This window comes from Leguminivora glycinivorella, chromosome 4 (genome assembly GCF_023078275.1).
Source record: "Leguminivora glycinivorella isolate SPB_JAAS2020 chromosome 4, LegGlyc_1.1, whole genome shotgun sequence".
NCBI classification, from domain to species: domain Eukaryota; kingdom Metazoa; phylum Arthropoda; class Insecta; order Lepidoptera; family Tortricidae; genus Leguminivora; species Leguminivora glycinivorella.
In genome coordinates, this window is record NC_062974.1 from 10,518,728 (window position 1) to 10,540,550 (window position 21,823).

Below are 21,823 nucleotides of genomic sequence, written 5' to 3' on the forward strand. Positions count from 1 at the left end.
GATCACAGAATTAGATTTAGATAGAAGAAACGAGTTCATTTATTTGTATGGCGGCCGAGCGTGTCAGATTTTGTACTGAAGTTGTTACTTGCCTGTGATTTTAAATATGTCTCAGGCCCTTGAGTGTTGATAAGTTTTATGTTGTTGCAATTAAATATCATGTAACGAGGCATTTTTAATGTTTTTGTTGACTTCAACTTACAAAAATTGACGCCCGAAAGCTGCAAGCTGCGATTAAAGACGGACAACTCAGTGGATTTCACTGAGTTCATTTGACACGCTAAGTAGATACGTTTACTTGATCTATGGTTTATATGACATCTGTGGTCAAGATCATCTTCACATCGATACTGCTGCCTAGAAAGTTAGTATCATCATGTTTATTCAAGCTAGTATTATATGGACTGGCTGTACCAAGATGTGTCGTGACGTGGCTAACTCCTTCTACACTAGGGTCAATAATCATCTCCACGTCTATACATCTAAGAATACCTAGAAAATGAGAAATAATTGATGACAAGTAGTTAGGAAAAGATAGGTTTACCACGGCTTCCTGGCGATGGCGTGCCATTGGTATTCGATAGCGTCGTGGTAGCTATTACAATGCAAGCAAGTACCTAGATCGCAAGTTGTGTTGCAAGTTCAACTTACATGGCACATATCTATTTAGAAATTAATTAATTGGTTGGAAGTTATAACTATAATATTTTTGAAAAATACTTTGTCGAAAAATAATAAAAAAAATTAGACTTATATTGACCGGGATATAATTACCTTTTTATAATAGTTGCATTTTGAAAAAAAATAGACAGCGCGGTCTTTGAAAATCGAATCATTCAAAACTCTTAATAAAAAAAAATTTAATAAAAAATTATCAGTAGATGCCATCAAGTACGAGAGAAAAATTATTGGGTTGGTAAGAAAGTAATGAGCGATCGATTGAATTCCACATAAAATTTTTGAGAGAGTTCTAGAATCTTCTATAGTCGAAAGTATATAAAGGGCGAGTCGCACAGTTTCTCGTCAGTCATTCACTAGCTGTCGCCGAGCTAATATAAGGAAGAAAATGGACGAATTAAAAGTGCATGTAAGGCATTGCTTACTATATGAATTTCAGTCTGGCCATTCAGCCGCCGAAGCAGTGCGTAATATATGTCAGCGTGTTGCTCCTGAACACAGAACTAAATCAAGATAGAAGGAAAAAGTGTATCTACTTCGCGTGTGAAAAAGTTAAATAGCGAGCAACATTGTTCGCCGCGCAAGTCAGTCTGCTCTCGACCGCTGCCCGCGAGTGACATACAGTGAAAAATACAAAATGGGTCGGTATTCGATAATTAACTGTTCAAATACCACCAATAAAAGCAAGGGTGTTAAACAAAGTGTTTCCTATCATCGGTAAGTACCATTTGTCCTAAAATATTTTTTATTAAATAAAAAACACGATTTTCCTATTTTTATCATCAAAACATTAGCTGACGTACGGCCGTCAAACTAGTTTTCCATTGCGGCTTTAATTTGACGAGTCCGACTTGGCGTGCGTTTAAAACAAGCGATATAAAAATAGGCTATTCAAACTGTCGAGACAAAGTGAAGGTAGATTTGTTATTTTGTCCGTCGAACTCACGTCGAACTTAAGAATAGTGGTGCACCACGGAACTATATCGTCATGTATGCTGCGATTTCCTTATTCGATTTAAATCGATTTTGCGAAGCAGTGGAAATTATAATTATGTTTTTATATTGTTATGAAACTATACATATAAAGTACGAGTGAAAAGTAAATTTAACTTTAAAATAGGTTACAGTTACGGTATTAACGTTGAATTTGTGGTCGGCAGAAAAACAAATACAAACATAATACGCTCTATATTTATTATGAATAAAAATAACTCTAAAAATGTGTTAATGGTTAATTATATTTATATATTACTAAAAGTTGTAACAAATAACATGAGGATAATGCTGTGAGTACATGGTCGATTTTCTTAAAAATATTACGAAATATTAACTAGTAAATATTAATACCTACCTACTAAAATCTTTGTTCCTGGCCTTAGGCAAATTATATACCTACTAGTGAATTGTTTGTCATCACACGAATACAGGTATATATACTTACTTCATTTCACAACGAAGATGAACATCCGATATTTTTAACTTCGGCGGGCATCCCGCACGCAATCTCCACAATCGATCGAATGGGTTACGCGGCGACAACGTTCCCATCACTAAAGTACACTCGTGACGTCATAGGCTCGACACAAAACGTTACACGCTCGGTTTCGCTGTTAATCGCCGAGCATTTTCCTTCTATCTTGATTTAGTTCTGTGCTCCTGAAGTTGTGTCTGAGGCCACGGCGAAACGATGGTTCCAGCGGTTTCGTAGTGGCGACTTTTCATTATCAGATCAACCTAAGTCTGGTCGACCGGTGAAGATTGATGTAGCCAAATTAAAAACCTTAATTGAAGGAGATCCGAGGCTAACGAGTCGTACTCTTGCTACCGAGTTAGGCTGCTCTCATGTCACCATAGAAACACATTTACACGAGTTGGGAAAAAACCACAAATACAGTGTTTGGATACCGCACGAACTTGATAGAGTTCGTGCGGTATCCAAACTAAACCGCCGTGCCGATATCTGCATACAACTTCTGTCTTTTCACCGCACATTCAACTGGTTGGACCATCTTATCACTGGAGATGAAAAATGGGTCTTATATATAAATCACACACGCAAACGTCAGTGGCTAGCTCCAAACGAAAAAGGAATAGAGGCACCAAAAATAGAGCCACACCCGAAAAAAGTTATGCTGTCCGTTTGGTGGGATATTCATGGTATTATTCACTGGGAACTCCTACCAAGTGGAATGACTGTTACCGCATCAGTATACTGTAATCAGCTTGAAAATTTAAACCAAAAAATCTGTCAGAATCGTCCACAGCATGCTAAAGTTTTTTTCTTACACGACAATGCTCGCCCACACATTGCAAAAGTGACTCGGCTAAAGCTATTGGAGCTAGGTTGGAAAGTGATACCTCATCCATAGTCCGTTGCTTCTGGAAAGTTATGTATGAAAATGTTGGCATAATTAATGGAAGATTTTTTTTTATTGGGATATGTACATTACAGGCCGAAGTTATTTTTCATCAACCCTCCCCATCCCTCCCCCCTCTGCGTCACCCCTCTTCCCCCCCTTAAATAGCCGAAAATGCGGTTTTTCGCGATTTCTGACAAAACCGTTGTAGATACAGAAAAAGCGTGTAGGAAAAAAGTAATCCTTGATAAATTTACTACAAATCGTTCATTGACACTTTGGTTCTAGCACTTATAGGTTTCGCGTGATCCATCACGAAAGTTGGTCCTTTACTGCAATTTTCTTTAGTGAATGTTAAGTTTTCTCCCAAATTGCTTACGAAATCTGTTTGATATTACTAAAATATTATAAACTGAAAATGAATTTCAGGGGGAAAAATCACTACCATGGGTGGGACTTGAACTCACGGCTACCTGGATTGATACTCCAGGGCTCTACCAACAGCTACCAAAAGCTCATCCCCAGTCATAGATACACTATATAGATCAATGGTACTCCTAGCGACTACTACCGTGAAAATATTACGTCTTAAATAGTTACTGGAATTCCAAGACATATTGGAAATTCCACCCATGGTAGTGATTTTTCCCCCTTAATTTTATTTTAATCATGAGTTACAATATTTTAGTTATATCAAACAAATTTCGACTATTTCGTATGCATTTTGGGCGAAAACTTAACATTCACTAAAGAAGATTGCAGCAAAGGACCAACTTTCGTGACGGATCACGCGTAAACTATAAGTGCTAGAACCAAAGTGTTAATGAATGATTTGTAGTAAATTTATTAAGGATTACTTCGTTGCTACGCGCTTTTTCTGTATCTTCAACAGTTTTGTCAGAAATCGAGAAAAACCGCATTTTCGGCACTTTAAGGGAGGGTAGAGGGGTGACGCAGAGGAGGGAGGAGTGGGGAGGGTTGATGAAAAATAACTTTGGTCTATAACGTACATATTTCAATTTAAAAAAACCTTCCATTAATTATGCCGTAATTTTAGCTAATTTCCCCCTGCTACCACCGTACTCTCCAGACTTGGCACCTACAAATTACGCATTGTTCAGATCGCTAAGCAATGCCTTGAATGAAAAAAAGTTCGATGATCAAGCCCCTCTACGACAGTACATAGCTGAGTATTTTTAATCTAAGCCTAAGAACTTCTTCGCCGATGCTATTCATTCTTTACCAGAACGATGGAGACAAGTAGTAGATAACGAAGGCCGTTATATTTTTGATAAATGATTAAAATAATAAATTAAATAAAAATTACAATATTGGTTATGATTCGCTCATTACTTTCTTACCAACCCAATATGTTACTTTTAAATAAACGATGTATGAAACGGAACATCCGCCCCTAGTATTTTCCGTTTCATGCATTGTGTTATTAAAAAATATTATTATTTTTCTCTCATATTTGATGAAATTTAGTTAATAGACCTTGATAATGCAATATGTTAAAAAATACAGTTTTTATATATTTTTCTTTAAGTATAATACACAAAAAATATTTTAGTTCGCAAGAATATTTAGCGAACATAGTATGCGTAATTCAGAATTTTTGGAAGTGTCACCGAATTCATCTAAGTTAAAAAATAGGTATAACAACTCAGAAATATGTTGAGTATTCATCTGAATGGATAACGAATATTAACCAGAATTCATTTTATGTTTCATTGCATGTGAGCTCCAAGTACTTACTGCGTATTGAGTCGAATTTATTTTGAACCGATATCTTGCTTAAGTTTTGAAAATATTTTTCAGCTGAGATTGTGGCACAAAGTCAGATTATCAGAAATTGACATTGCATGATGGCACAGTCAAGAAACTTATGCTGTCTGAAGATAGAGTGTAAAGTAACTTGAAAAAAATATTTCATTTTTATCTACACTTTGGCGGTGACTATAAAACTATTCACGGCGACATTTAATATTTATTTATTTGTATGAAGGTGTTTAGTGTTATTTATATTAAAAACAATAGGTATTTTTTGCTAAAAGACAGTGTCCAAATAATCTGAAATATAATGCAGTTGAAGAAAATACAATTAAGCTTCTCTATATTAAATCAGTTTCACAGCACTATGAAACTGCTTGACAGGATTTGGCGAGCGGCGCAGTTTATAATTGGATAATAAAACAATATTCTACTGCTTCTAGATGGACTCGGGAACGTGCTAGATTAATGAGAAGAATTAAGCTAATACCCATTAGAGTTATGCGGAAATCGTTAGAATTGTGTTTTCATTTGGATTTCACTCATAGTTACTGGCACTGGCTCTAGATATTTGTTTTTCATTTCACATAAAAAGCAAAGTGAACTATGTATTTTTTTGCGCTGCATCCAGCAATCGATTCATTCAGGTCAAGTGTAAATATTATATATGTATAACAAGATGTAGGTAAGAAGTTTTTCGATAATCCTAAATAATTTGCGTTGCAAATCTAGAAAGTCTTGCTGGCACGTGCTTGAATTGAAGGCAGGTATAAATCAAAACGTGTTCTGAAAATTACTTCACAACAAAAATACCTGTGGGGGAAGCTCGTTCTTGGAAGCTGGCTAAAACAACGTTCCTAATCGTTAGCTAATCACACTAAGCTAACACGCGGTCGACGGCACAGCCATTATTGCCGAAGCTAATGAAGCGAAGTTGGCTATCTCCTGGCATTTCATTCCAGTCGTTTACCGTGAACTAGCGAGGCGAACGTTTAGGCATTTCAATGTAATACGTTCTTTGAATGCACGTTGCTTCAGATGACTGTGACAACAGTGAGGCCCTCAACGCAAGGCGTTGTAACGTTGGAGGTAAGCGTATCCTAATACGCGCGTAGAACGAGAGCGCTACAGCACGTACGGACAACAAATCTGAATCTTACTTTTCACTGTATATTTCAAAGTGACTTTTATGGCAAATAAAGCACGTTGTCAATGAGACAGGGTTCTAAAGTGGCCTAGAGTTTCTTGAATTTATTGTACACGGAGAAACTAGTTCACACTCAAAGCGTAATCTCATACGATTCACTGCTACGACGCCATTTACTTGCTCAAAGCGATTAATTCTACGCGCGTATTACGCTTACGCTTCTACGTAACATCACCGTGTGCTGGTTTTTGGCAGATTGCCTTTAACGCCAAATCGCCTTTGCCATGTTAGCATTCGATAGTAGCTTAGCGTTTTCTCGGACAATCGCACTAACCAACACCGATTAACGAACCGTGATCAACTGAATTTCAGCCCCAGAGGCGGAGAACCTACGATTATGTTCATTGACTTCCTTGTGTTGCGAACCGAATGGTTATGTGATGTAAACGTTGTAGTTACTGTGCATTTGATTGCTCATTTGATAAATTAGTAGGTATTTTATCCTAGTAATTAGACAGGTTGGGTTGGAATAGGCTTTTTAAGTTGGTGAGAAATGTTCTAAAACTCGTGAGTTGAGAAGGTACATAGAAGTATGTAGGTAAAAGTTTAATCAACATGTCTATGTTAACGTAATAGGTAATCTGTCGTTGCCTACCATTGCATCATATCAATTACGTCACCAGTCGAATATATCAAAGCCTGCGGCATGCCTTTCTGGAGTCCCCGACATAAATCTTTACGTACCTATTTGTAATTTGACATGCACCTATGTGTACTTACGTCGAGTATTTTGGTTTAATCGATATTATTAGATATTATCGTCCCCTTACTGCAAATACCGACTATGTGCAAAAAAGTGATTTTGAGATAATGCGATTTTAATTACTAACCATTAATAATACTTTATTTATGGTTTTGAAGAGTTATTCTCAAAAAAAAAATTTTGAAAAAATCCTCTTCAACCGGTTTAAGGAGATTTTTCACAAAATACTTTAACCGATTTCAGTAAAATTTAACAAGAAGTAACGCAATAGCATTCCCTTGAAATCACAAAAAGAATTTTACAAATCGGTTAATGCGTTTTTGGGTAATAGCATAATATGCATAGGTACTTACTACATACTAGTTCACTGTCTCAGCAATCCGAAGTCCGCCATAATTTATGTTCGAAATTTCACTATCTACACTGTTACATTTAGTATAGGTAAATAGTTTTTGTACGCTCAATAACCTGAAGTAATAGTTTATTTAAAGTTTTGTAGTATTTACGCCAAAGTCACTAAAATGTAGGCGTAGATGAGGTAATAAGTAAGAAAAAGTAATGTGTAACGGTAATTACATAGGTTTCTGGGGCGATTTAAAGCAATCATGTTTGCAATATTCTTACGCCCCCAGTTACACGCAGTGTTTTTCATCACACTTGCAATAAAAAGATAAAAAAGTATTTATGGTAGTCCAAAATACAAATTTAAACACTCTTTTGGGAAAAAGTTTTTTCTTTTACTCCTGATACGCCTTCGTGCGATTGCACACTTACTGCGCAAGAGTGATAAAAAGTTATTAAACAACATCTTCATCGCTGGTGGAATTCGATACAAACACGTCCGTAACACGGCTGACAATGCTAGACTAACTAGGTATTAAGTGATTGGAAGCACTCATGGTACTATTTAGTTACGATACCTTTGTCAAAAAGTCTGCGTAAGTCCATTTTCTTGAACGCAGAGATAGCTAGTTGTTTATCGAGCTTTAAACCGAGATAGAAATATGATATGATACATTAAGAGGTTTGAGGTGGTTCTACTGAACTGGAGTTTAATTTGTGGCGTTGGTTTTCTTGCCTTGTGCTACGTCCAGATCTCGACATGAACTTAAGCCTAGTGCCCACTAAGCTCGCCGAGTCGAATCTCATTAATTCGCCTTCTGCATTTCTTATGAAACTACGTCCATTAGCGACGCGTCGAATCGGATTCATCGTTCATTGTAAATGTATGCAGGGCTCGATTCGACGTGCCTCGACTCCACCTAAGTGTCCTCAAGACTTTATTCAGCCTTTGTGACAGAGATTTAATACCTAAAGGGTCACCATGAGTGGTTTCAACCACTTAATACTGCAGTTGGTGAAGTGGTACACAGTTGTGACATCTGAAGTCTACTCGTACCGTAGGTATGCTAGTAAGTAAAGTAAAGTAAAGTTTATTCATTGTTAACTGTGTACATAAGATGGTATGATATACAGGAAATACAGTATCAACAGTGCCCATTTCGAGCGTACAATATTCTTAAAAACTACTGACTATATTAGCTTACTGGCTAACTTATAATTATTACCCGGTATATTTCAGAAAAAACTCATTTAGGTTGTAGAACATCGTATGAAAAACGAAGCTTTATTTAAGACAAACAATGGGTTATAATTATGTATAAAGAAGAGAAATATGCAAACATTTATTTCTACAGGAAAAACCAACTAAGTAGGTATTCGACTGTTTCATTAAATCGTATTTGATCGTCAACTAAATACATTCTGAATATATATACGACAAAGTAGTAAACAAAAAAATATAGGGTTTAAAATGCCATACACATAACGTAAATTTCTTCATGTTTTCATATAAAACGTGCCTTCAAACTTTCAAACCGCATTATCTCAAAATCGCCTATTTACACATAGTCGGTATTTGCAGTAATAGACCGTTATCCTTTCCTTCGTCACATCACATGCAAAACCAATTATAGTCCCTATACAACTTTTTGGTAGAATGAAATTGCTGATGTTTGTAAACAAACATCTTCTGGAAAAACATCTTAAAGACATTTGGTGTATTTAGCCTGGCTTAAAATAAAGAATTTTGTTGATAGTTTTATTTGCAAAAATCAAATATGTACACATTAAACTTTTTTGTAGAACATAAGATGGCTACTTTAACAAAATGTTTAAATGCAAAAAAACACTATACACCATTAAAAGGTTCTACTTGGCGGATAAAGCATAAAAGTTTATATTAAATATTCATATTACATTCTGGCAGTTTATAATGCAACAAATTGACCATTAAGTAACTTTATGCGGAAGCTATCTTTTGAATGCAGCGTCGTATCAATACATGGGTTTTAACATATTGTAGCCCTTGAAAACCTTATTCTATAGGTGCTAAAAACTCGATTTCGTCAAAAAGTCACTTAGTCGGTATTTGCATTAATGGGACGTTATATTGACCAGAATGTAGACCGAGATTACGTTTTTGTTTAACGGGTTACCCGTTACCATGATACATGTAACTGCGTCGCAATATAGAGAGCTCCCCAAAAAAAAAGATAACCACGGTCCATATTCCATCCCGGTCTATACCGGGCACCCTGTATATATCTGGTGGTAATCGTGAAGCATTCAAAACTGTTAATCAATATTTCGGTAATTGCTTAAATTTTCCTACTTTGATCGACAATTATTAAATCAAAAAGTGAAAACTCCGAACACTTTTATTCGCAAACAAAAGATGTGCGGGAAAAACCATTAAACAATAACCGGCTTTAATATACAGCTACTTCCTTTGGAAGTAAACAAGCTGTTATGAATTAATAATAGGCAGCGAAGTTATAAACGCCAGCAGAGTTTTATTCACTTCCCCGCTCCCGGAAGTATTTTTATCAAGCACCCGTATGAAATCCAGTGCGCGTTTTGAAAGGCTTGCGAACAATCGTTTCTGTAAATAAACGTCCGGCGTTCTATCTCCCTTCCACGCCTGTGGGTTTACGTATGAGTGGTCTATGCAGGAATGTGTTCTGTTCCCGGGAATATTCCTAATTTGTTAACCTTTTGAACGCTTAAACACAAAGATCACTGAAACGCTAATAATTGAATCGCACCTGAGCTAATGTAAACCTTACTCGAAAGTGATAAAGTTACCTTGGCTTTTGTAGACATGACAAGTAGTTAGGTGTATTTTTTGGCGTTCAAAGTTTAGTTAAAAATCGATACCGTAGTAACCATTTATAACTTTTACGCTGTACTATAATGTATGTACAATATCCCGAAATAAAGGTTGTGTTGGAAAAAGATTCCTGGAAAATTTGTTTCTATAAATATCTGTTTGCTGAACTTTATTACTTCCTCAAGTATGAAGGTCGTAGCCCCTAGAGACTATATTCATGGCCAGTTTCGTAAAACGTAGTCCAAGTGGGACCTCCTTCATTGTTTGCATTTTATTTCAACCGTGACTAGCGTCTAAAAGTTAATAGAATGATATATTAGGGGTAAGTAAATAAAGATACACCAAGGTAAGGTTCTATGTAAGTATATTATTATAATACTAACGTTGAAACTGTAATGTAATGCATGATCTCAATTAGACCTAACTCAATTAGAATCTAAATAATAATAGATTAAGAGTTTTGTTTGTAAAATTCTATAAAAAATGACTGAAATAAACAGTTTAAATTTAAAAATATTTTTTTTTATTGTTCAATGATGATGCGAATTGTTAGGCTCGACAATGTGCATTTAACACCTTAGATGCAGGCATCCATAGGCTAAGGAAACTCTTTACTAGAGATGCACCGAATATTCGGTTACTATTCGGTATCCGGCCTATTCGGCCCTTATTTTAATATTCGGCCGGATACCGGATGTGCTATTTTTGAATGAATGATTTTTGGGTAAACAAATTAAATGTAAAAAACAGTTACGGTTTATAATACTTATAATCATAGACCCTATTATTAAAAAAATAAACATTTGATCAAAAACGACTCCGCGCGAAATTCACTACGAAACAAGTCAAAGCCTGCACGACGCGCTCGCTCCTTGCTTAAATTGTAGGTATTGTAGGTAAAAATCAGCTGGCCGAACATTCGGCGGCCGGATACCGAATATTCGACCGATGGTTGGGCCGAATATCCGGTATCCGGTATCCGGTCAAACAACTATTCGTTGCATCTCTACTCTTTACCATTATACAAGCTGTACGCTTGTTTGCTACTGAGTATTAAAGATACACCATCAAGTGGATGCTGCTGCTTCTAAGAGTTTCATAGGAGGTTGCACAGATTATTAATAAGTTACTAACGTAACAGATCCTTCACTTGCCCGCAAAACGACAAATGCCTAACTAATACTAATAAGTTACTACGTAAAACTCAAAAGAATAGTAGGTATGTGCCACGAGACTACACAGGCGGGCGCGTAATAGCGCCTCTCGGCCACTTGTTGCCTCGATTACGGTTCATTACAACCAAATTTTATAATACCATATTCCTAAAACGTCGCAATACCAAAACAGATTAATAGATTAAATTTTTTTTTGATTTGTTTTTTTTTAAGTAGTTTGGTATTCTGAGAAAGTGCCATTTTCAATTTTGGTTACTATGAAACTAATACATTTCGGTTATTAGATGTAATCGGCCAATGTCATTTTGGAATTTTGATGTACTGAAAACTGATATTTTTGTAATTTAAGACATTTTACTACTAATCCGTTTTAACATTGCGACATTCTAAGAACATGGTATTATAAAATTTGGTTCGTTAACCGTAATCAAAATTTGGCCGTAACGAACCGTGATCGTTACCTCGAGGCAACTGCTAGCGGGTAGCTCGCGCGACCGCCAGCCAGTGACGTAGGCCTGTTGTAGTGTAGGGACAGCTCCCATAACAAAATTGCTTTTATGTTACTACCTACGTGTACAATTGCTTCGAATATAACGTAAGAAAACCTAAAATGACGATTATTTTACACACACATACGCATACTTAATCAGAATTTCCACCTTGTAACCAGGGAATATTCCCTATGAACGGTACAACACTGACTGAAATTAACGGATAGATTTTTCACCTCTATTTCTTTCTAAGCGGAACCCGCATGTGATAATTTAGACTCGGATAATTTAATCCTGCACTCTGTTTTCGAGGCACGAGTTACAAAATAGACGCTAAAAGTTTCTTGGAAATATTAGAAGGCAGACACTGAATGAAAAAGAAACTGAACCTGTTATTTATTCAGTTCTCTGTCGGATATTTTAAACGATTGTGAGACATTAGCCGACATTAAGATAGTTTTAATTTAATCGATAGATATATTTTTTCCATAAAAATTTACCGTAAAATGGCCGTAAAGACATTAGGGAAATATTTTAGTGTTTATCTACGAAAACAAATATTAATCAGTGCAGCTTCAAAAACTTTTACCTAAATATACGAGAATACGAGCCCGAGTCCGTCCGGTATCGGTTCGGATATCTATTTCAAACTGATTTTATTTGTGATTTCCCGTGTGGTGATGGTTTAAAAATTTCGCCACCCTCTTTATTAACGTGGGTGTCGTAGAAGGCGACTGTGGGATATGGGTTAAATTGTACCGTAGGCGACAGGCTGGCAACCTGTCACTGCAATGTCACTATTTCGTTTTGTTTCGACCCCTTGTTTGCCAAGTGCGGCACAGAAACCTGAATAGTTTCGTGCTCTGCCTACCCCTATATGGGATATAGGCGTGATTGACTGATCCAACATACAATACTACAAAATTTCCTCATTACCGTTTTCAGGGTCATATGTCAGTCACAGTGCATTTATTGCCATCGTTTGAAACAGGCTTTATTTTTATTGAACCTCAGCGTTGGCAGGTTGATATACTTATGTTAAAGTTGCTAAATATAAACACTGATATGGTGGGTATAGCCAAAGTTGTGAGGCTATTTATAAGAGTATCACTTTATCGATTTATCCGAAATCTAATCTACATTTTATCGTTTACCTTTTGTATGTACATTTATTTTTCTTAGACTCAATCTTATACGGTATTAGGTATTGGGTACGAGCAAGAAGCACTTCAATTAACTTTACCCACTTGTTTTGGTCTTTACGCTACCCAAGGCAAATTTGTGGTAAATTAGAGCCGGAGGTAGAAAACCTCCTGGTTATTAGCATGCGTACCGCGCTCGTACACTTGATTGCGATATTCCGGCTTACACTAATGTGTTCCCTGTTGTCTCATCGGAAATGCTAACTTGCATTTGTAGGGGAACGAAACTTCGTTCCAACCAGCTAGCGCCAGCTAAACAGATACTCGACTGACTGCAGTTCTGTTTGTACAAACATGTTCATACGCCTTTGTTACGAAGGTATATTTCTAAGCAAATGTTGTTAAGGCATTCCGTCTGTGTCATATAACGTAACTAAAAGACCAAGTTACGTGAAGTAAAAAGAAAATATTCCTTAAAGCTGAATTCCTTAGTTGAATAATATATCTACTCGAGAAATAAATCCTTTAAGCATGAAAAAAGTACCGCTCACATACAACACGTTTATACTCAAAAGAGAGCATAGAGGAGGGAAATAAAAACCGCTATCTCGGTGCAATACGTTTTCCCACATACTAATACACACGGAAGCCGCTCTCTGCTCTCAGATTAATAGCAAACACACCCTTTAAACTCGCCAAAGAAAACACTGTTCTGTTATCTTGTAGATAAATGCTACGGCGACTAAAAGCACTGCTGCCGTACAGAGCCGAGCACCGCCGCTGGGAGTTAGATGACGCTGTGCTTTCCAATGCGTTTCGAACACCCGCAAACCTCGCAATTTTGTTGTACGATATACTATTATCAAAGAGATCCAGTGTACCATAGCAATAAAATGAAATTTAATACAATTGCATAATTTTACTAACATCTCTATTTTGGAAGAACTTAATATCACCTCTCCAAAATATGCCAGGAGCGAACCCTTAGATTTTTCGGTCACATTATGAGATCACCAATGCATAATATGGAGAAGTGTATCATATTGGGGCGAATGAATGGTAAAGTGTTAAAAATCATATTCATGGCTTATGACCGCGTTCAATGGATACCCGCTACTTGTGGTCACGATCCTCAGCATTGAGGGTATGAGGAAGAAGAAAGATAATTTTAAATTAAAACATTTAATATTTAAATGAGTAGATTATTCAAAAAGTTTCATTTAGTAAATGTAAAAAAGATCGTACCCATCTAAAGCGTTCACTCATAAAACACTTTTAGAGACTGTGCACAGCTTCCGCTTTAAAGATAACAGATTTATGAGCAAAATAAACTAAGTGTGTGAAATGATTAAAATGAGAGCTACAATTTTAGCAGTGTTAACTTTTCACTAAGCATTATCGCAAAGCATGCAAAGTTAGCTGCGGCGTCAAGCCTCGTACTTTATTCTAAAAGGCACAGCGGAGTTGGCAGTTACGTCGTGTTATTTTAAATTTAATTTATTTTAAGTAGGGGATGTTTCACAGCTATAATTATTTGCAGTCACTGCGCCACGGATTACCTAACGCTCCGTGCTGGCAACTCGCCCTCCGCTCCTTTGCTGGCGACGCTTTGCTCGGAGAGAAGCGCTACTTTGGAGCAGCCCGGACCGAACCTATTACTAGAATTCAAGTAAGTCCTCGTTGGCAATCTAGCTGATTGAAATAATTCTACTTCCGACGTCAGCTTTTAAATTAATTGCACGAAGATCATTGTGGACTTGCTTTTAATTTAATTACTAAGGGGAAAGGTTTTTTTTGGTCTAAAAAATAATGTTTGGTATATAGTTCGGGTCCGCTGGTGCCGCCGTACGACTACAACGGATTCATCGCGCGGGTGGTGTTCACGGACGGCGTGGACGGCAGCGTGCCGCCGCCCACGGTGGTCGCCTCGCCGCCGTTGGCTGCGCTCACGCATCATACGTCGCACGGTTTGTAAACATAAATTATTCGATGTAGGGAACAAAGCAAATTATTATTTTTTAGTTTTTTTTTTAAGTAATAACACTACTATATATAAATTATAAACTGAAATAGATACCATACACTAAAGAAAAAGCGATCAAGCCCACTGGTGGCGAAGCCAGGAATCGAACCCGGGTCTCCAGCTAACGCGGCTGACGAGTTCGACCGCTACACCACCCCGACCGCCGGGCGGTAGCTGAGACCCGGGTTCGATTCCCGGCTTCGCCACCAGTGGGCTTGATCGCTTTTTCTTTAGTGCATGGCATCTATTTCAGTTCATATATTATTCGTTTGTAAAAAAAAATGTCAAATTGTCACAAAAATGGAGAGATAGTGGGGCACATTTTCAATCACTTCATCAGTGTTTAATATCCCTTTCCAGTAACATCACCGCCGTGGCGACTATTTGAATAAAAAAGGGACATTCTGAAACCTTAAAGGTGTAGTTAATTATTAAATTCTGGAAAGTGCATGTATTACAACAATTTTCTCGTTATTAAAAATGTATGTCCATAAATTGAAACTACTCTGGACCATCGTACTTTTCAGATAAAAATTATTAACTGGAATTATTAACTTCAACATGGAAATATTCGTAAAACTGTTCCTTTCATGCGAGTTTTAATTCGTCGATATTTATTTTTGAAATTTTTTGGCGGAAACACCTTTTATTTTATTTTATGCAGTAACTTTTATTGAACTGCAAGTACTGTAAGTACATATCAACACCTAAGAATTCCCACTTTTGAAATGTTAAACTTTAAAGAAGTACCTAATCCCACAGAGAACCTCCTATAGAGTGGCAGTCTTGTATATTTGGTTCGCGATACGAGTCACCAGTGTTTGGGGTGCGAGGAGCGGGCGGGGAATGTGTTAAGCGCGCTATGATTGGCCGTTTCAAGGACGGCGGGCAGTCGCGCCAGATGAAAAGGGACAGAAGTATGACTGTCCCTCTACTGACGCGTGAGTGGCCAATGTAAGTTGACCTATGCCGGCTCTGAATAAATTATAAATATGACTTATTTGTGGAATGTAATGCCGTCTGTTTTTAAATTTGAGCTTCTTGTTACCTTTCCACACCATTTCACACTACAGGTGGACATCTTTAAGGCATCAAAATACCCTTTTCCAATTTTTTTGTGCGAAAAACACGCGCTGCTTTCGGGTCTGTTACTTGGTCGATACTGATCGGGCACGGCGAGCGCCCGCGCTTATATCAGTGCAAATACTAGGAAGGCTGGCGACCGCGAGTCGTCTTGTAATAGATGTCTATAGGGGTTGGTCTGTGACCTAATCCATACTAATATTATAAATAGGAAAGTGTATGTGTCTGTTTGTTTGTCCGTCTTTCACGGCAAAACGTGAAGATAGTTGTAGGGATGGAGCATGACATAGGCAACTTTTTGTCTCTTTCTAACCCCCCCCCACTTCCCTAATATGGGGGCGGCAGTTTGTATGGAGCAATCCGCAAATTTCGAATTTAGCGCGAGCGAAGCTGCGGGCAAAAGCTAGTTTATTATAAAGTAAGTTTAGGCATTTTCAGAAAGTATATGTCATGAAGAATAGAGATTACCTCTATTCTCCATGGTATATGTATCTACAGTTACAAAATCGTGTCAATATACTCTTAACTATCTTCCGCATCAAATTATTACTCTTATTCACATAGTCCCGTAATACAATAATATATCCCCAGGATTCAATTCTCAAGTGAATAGGATACGATAAGTTAGTTACAGTGTTTCAGGTTTGGCAATAAAGATACTAGTGGATGTAAGATAAATTTTGGATAACTTTCGCAGCTCACATATCAGGGTAGAGAATTCTTGATGGAATTGCACTTTGCTTTTAGCGGCCAAGATATAGACATGGTTATCAATCCTTCTATTCATACCTATCAAATCTAGAAACAAACTGAAGCTGATCTTTCACTCTCAAAAATGTCGTGTTTTTTTTAAACGTTACTTACGAGTTACAATCATGTTCTTTTCATATCATAAAATCATTGTTATATCATTATATAGATATTTTTCCTGGCACGAACGAAGTGACACTAGTGACTTCCTTCCGATATTTAGTTCAACGATTACATTATAATTTATAATATGTCTTTAATTATTATAATTATGTCATTAATTATTGCCGAGGCACTGGATGTTGAGCAGTTTCATGTGCTCTGCCTACCCCGTTTAGGGAATATATGCTTGAATTTATGTGTATATAACATTAATGTTTTATACAAATGTCACATGTTTGAAAATAAATGGACAATAATAATAAAACGAACCATATTTTAATAGTTTACATAATTTCTTACACGATTATTCAAGATTTTAGAGATAATATTAGGGATAATTAATATTCATAATTCATGTTCATTTAATCCACATCGATAGAAAGGACCGTTTGGGACTATTGCAAGTTTGCTAGGCGGTAATATAATTTGATTTTTCCTTCTACTTTCAGGTTTATATACTTCCGTTCCGCCATATAAATATGGATGGGACTTGAAAAATACTACTGTCTCCATAATATACATAGACGGTAGTCTTAGTATTTTAAGGTCTATAAAATGCTGTCGACAACTATTTGAAGTTCGTGTATTGGTCAGAATGCGTACACACTTTTTTTTGTATGAGAAAGAGTTGGTGAGCATCGGTGCTCGCACCCCACAGGATTACGCCGTAGTTGAGCCATGCGTGCGCGTACGCGTAATAAGCCGTCAAAGCAGATTCTAAATTTGTATTTATTTTTAGTATCGTGATGGTAGCTTTTACGGTTTTCATGGAAATATTAAAAAACTGAAATCAGGGAAACAAAAGTGGGGGGAAAGAGGGGAAACATTGACACCTTGGCGTGTTTCTACTTCCATATTTTCTTATAAACCTATAAGCTATATACATGCCAAGTTTCATGCTTTCTGCCAGCAGGGACTGTACTCTCATACTAATTAGCCGTTTCCGCCCCGCACTAATACAAATTTTGCCAGTTTTGATTTAATAATTTGGATGTGCGATTTCCAATTTATGCCAGAGTCTAATTTTATACCTAATAATTTAAACTCACTTACTTGTTCGATCGGGCTATCGTTAATATCTAATTTAAGGTGCAATGGTTTTTTCTGACTTGGTTTGAATTGGATAACTTTTGTCTTTGTAAGATTTATGTCTAAGTTGTGTTCGTGTAGCCAGGTGATAACCGTGCCAATGGTTTCTAGTAGGCGCATGTTGCATTCCGCACTATCCGAACAACTTAATAGTATCGAAACGTCGTCTGCAAACATAACGCGTTTAGTACTAATAATTTTAGGTAAATCGTTTATGTAAGCTAGACCTTACGTAAGGACCTTAAGTAAGGACGTAAGGACCTTATTGATATTTTTATTTTGTCAAGCACTAACAACTTGACGTCCGTGCCAGAAAAATATCTAGGTATAATTATCATATTCATTTATCCATGGCGTGTCGTTCAGTTCTGTACACATGTCAAATATTTGTAAGTACCTATTACAGTCAACCAATTGGAACCCTAGGCCACTGTAGAACTATGTCATAGTGACGTTATAAATCAGATTGTAAAATATCTTACTGCTTGTTTTTGACATGGTTTTACATAGAGTGGCCTAGGGTTCCAATTGGTTGACTGTACTTACAAGTTTTTAATTGCGCAATGATAAACTCGATTTTGATCTCGCCACAGACAAATGGTCGCCCATTATAGAATATAGGTACCTAACTTCCCTTGACTTTTTGCCATAATTATCTGAGATTGCCACCTAGTAGACTTACTAGGCAGAAAAACGGGGGTTTAAGGACGTGTTCTCTTATTTATGTTACAGAAGACAGATTGTTAGACTTGGACAGCAACTCGGTGACGAACGAGATCTCGAGCGTGGGCGCAGGAGGGCGCGTCGGGTGCGGCGCGCGGGTTCGTGGCTACGGGGCGGGCGGAGCGCGTTCCGGACACTTCGACACGAGAGCGTCCGCGTGGCGCGCGCAGTGCGCGATACACCTGCTGGGCACGCCCACTGACGTCGTGCAAGTTACGTTGTTTAATTATAATTTAAGGTACGTATTCTCATATTATTAAGGATAGGATTTTAGATTTGGTCAGCAGCTCTGTGACGAATGAGTTCTCGACGTTGGGAGTAGGCGGTGCACGCGACACTTCGACACGAGGTCTTCCCAAGTGTGTGATACATTTTCTGGGCACGCCTTCTGGCGTCACGCATCATCACCAATCACCATCCGGGCATTGCCTCATAGGAGCCTGAAGTCCTCTTTCAGAACTAATGCTAAGATTTGGTGTAGGCATTAGTTTTACGAAATAACCAACCAATTGTAACATTAAAACATGTCACTTGCAAAACAAAACAAATACACTCTTAAGTAAAACAAAGACATGAACAAATGTAAACAAATGAAGCTAACAACATTCTAATGTGGCAAACAACCACAACATGGCATACGAATGCCCGTCCTGATCACAAATAGCCCGTGCTGGTCGCGGCACCAGATTGTAACAGTCAAAAGGTGACCTACCTAACCTACTCTATACTCTACCATAAGCACCCCATATATTTAACAACCCAAGAACCCATTAAGCTTAAGAACTACCCCTAAATTTAATACCAATTTATTTTGTTTGTTTTGTTCTGCATTTAAAAGGATTGGCCATAAGAAAAATAATAAAATGTGATCGTTTAGTAAAGGTAGGACGCCTAAGCTGTACGAAGTAACCACAAATCCTTTTCTCAAGTGTAGGAAGTTTCAACGCACTAGATATTCCCCTAACATTTAGAAATTCTACCTCCTAGGTAATAATAGTTTCCGCTATTCTGATATTCCCTATAGATGAGTACCGATACATAATTTATTTTATAGAGCAATTACAACCAACATATTCTTTCAATTCTCATAGTCAAATATACACTTTGTGAAGTAGAAAGAAATAAAATACAATAATTAAGGTGAAAAAAATCAATTTATTTGTCAAATTTTTAGGAATTTTATTTTTAAAGGTGTTTTATCCCCAACGCGTCTTAGTATGAATTACAATACATAGTCGGTAATACATACGAGACTGGACCATCAACGTAGAGCTATTTGCCAGTTCAATTCTTTCTTTGAATCGAATATAAAATTGGAACTCTATTTCTATTGTTTCTATTTTAAATTATCAGTGAGAATCAGCGAAAATACAACTTCACTATTAATACTATTCACAGATAAAGGAAAACTCTCAGCAATTCGAGAATTCCAAGAACCCCTTGTTTTATTTTGTATTTAGGGCTTTATTTAGGCAAATACCCCCTGGTTTGCGCATGAGGTAAGGTCGCCTATTCTGTCATCTAAAATGCCAGGCCTTGGATCCTTTCCTAGAATCATCTTTTCTGGAATGTGAACCTATCAACCGGTTCTCTTAAAAATTTTGAACTTTATAAACCATAGAACCCCAGACTCTCCTCCAACATATCGACAAATGAAAATTACAATTACTGTATTTGAACAAGACAATTCCATTTAATGGCCATCATTGTATGTGGTAAGCTCGTACGCATTGCTATACAAGACTTACCTCAACTGTCACGTTACGCTTAGCTGATATACTCAAGCCTGGACCTCCTGCCCAAACAAGCATCATAACTTCAATGCCAAGTAGCAAGAGAAAAGACCCGAGTCTCTTTAATTTATCAAAAACAAATCCGAAATAAAAATATTTAATTCAAACTGGCATTCCCGACAGAACCTAGTCCCTAAGCTTCTCAAAACCCAGCTATCCCATATACTTCAGCAATTAAACCTCCAAAGATATAGTCCCCATTAGCAGCTCATTCTACAGATATAATCTATATATATAAAAATGAAATGCGTTTGTTAGTTACCTATAAACTCGAGAACGGCTGGACCGATTTACGTAATTTTGGTATTGAAATGTTTGTATTAGACCGCAGAAGGTTTAGGCAGTGTAAAAACACGTAAATATTGTGATGATAATTAGAAAACAGTGATTCTTTTTTTCCATACAAATTGTTCCTACCTGACAACTTGACAATGACGTGACGTTAATGACAGGTGCGTTCCAAACTTACATTAATGACGGATGCGTTCCAAACGCATTGTGATTTTATTAATTTATCTTGGCAAAATAATGTGAAAATTAGTAATTATTCCGTTAAAGAAATAAGAAATAATACTAAATCGGAACGCACACGTCTGTTACAGCTATTTTAAGTAGTCTATGAAGTTGTCATTGTCAAATTGCTTGCCAGATTTATAAATTTTCTCTAATAGCTGTAACAGACGGTTAGATTTGGTTCGGGCCGGACCGGTCGGATTTGGTCCGCGTGCTCTACAGACGGCCGGATATGGTTCGGAGCGAATTAAATCCGCTGTCCGACTCGAACCAAATCTGACAGTTTGTTACAGCTATTAATTTTATACTTCACAAAAGTACCATCGCAGTGAACCGGTACCATCGCAAATAAATAGTTACATTCGCTCCGTGCAAAACTTAGGCGAAGGAAACCGAAACGATCACAATCCTCAAGATCTCTACACACATGGCGATCGGTTGCTCGATTAGAGTGAGATAGAGCGATAGAGTGAGGCAATACATGTTTGTCCTTCTCTACCTATTGCTCCATCTCACTCTAATCGTGCAACAAGTAGTTGATTAGGTGGATGTCACACTGGCTCCGATTCGCATCGCACAACCGGAGCCAGTGTATCATCCACCTTAATATGTAGCGGCCAGGTAATGCGGCTAAAAAATATTGCTTGAAATGAAATGAATGAGAATGAGCTGTCATAACAGAAAAAAAATCTGTTAGACGTTGTCAACTGTTATTGCTGTGATTTGTGTTTTGAGATAAAATAAAAATAGTATATTTTTGTAGTTGGAATAAACTAGCTTAAATGGTGTATTTTAAATGAATGGTAAAAAAACTCCAAATTGATTTCAAAAGCAATTTAAAGTATTACAGTTAGTAACTAAAACAACGCAATAACCGGATGATTGCCACAAGAGGAAAAAGGTAGGTAAGTCATCTTATCTCTTCAATAGGTAGGTGCATAGCCGGGCACCGTTAATCAAATATTTAACTTCGATAATCGTTAATCCGT

At 37.1% G+C, this 21,823-nt stretch overlaps 1 protein-coding gene across 1 annotated transcript in view; it reads left to right on the plus strand.

Moving 5' to 3' along the window:
* Nucleotides 1-21,823, plus strand: part of LOC125225327 — a 65,498-nt gene that overhangs the window by 23,922 nt on the left and 19,753 nt on the right. The window contains exons 6-8 of the mRNA XM_048128977.1: nt 14,239-14,367; nt 14,523-14,665; nt 18,538-18,766. Coding sequence (XP_047984934.1) covers nt 14,239-14,367; nt 14,523-14,665; nt 18,538-18,766 — 501 coding nt within the window. The remainder of the gene's footprint in view (nt 1-14,238; nt 14,368-14,522; nt 14,666-18,537; nt 18,767-21,823) is intronic.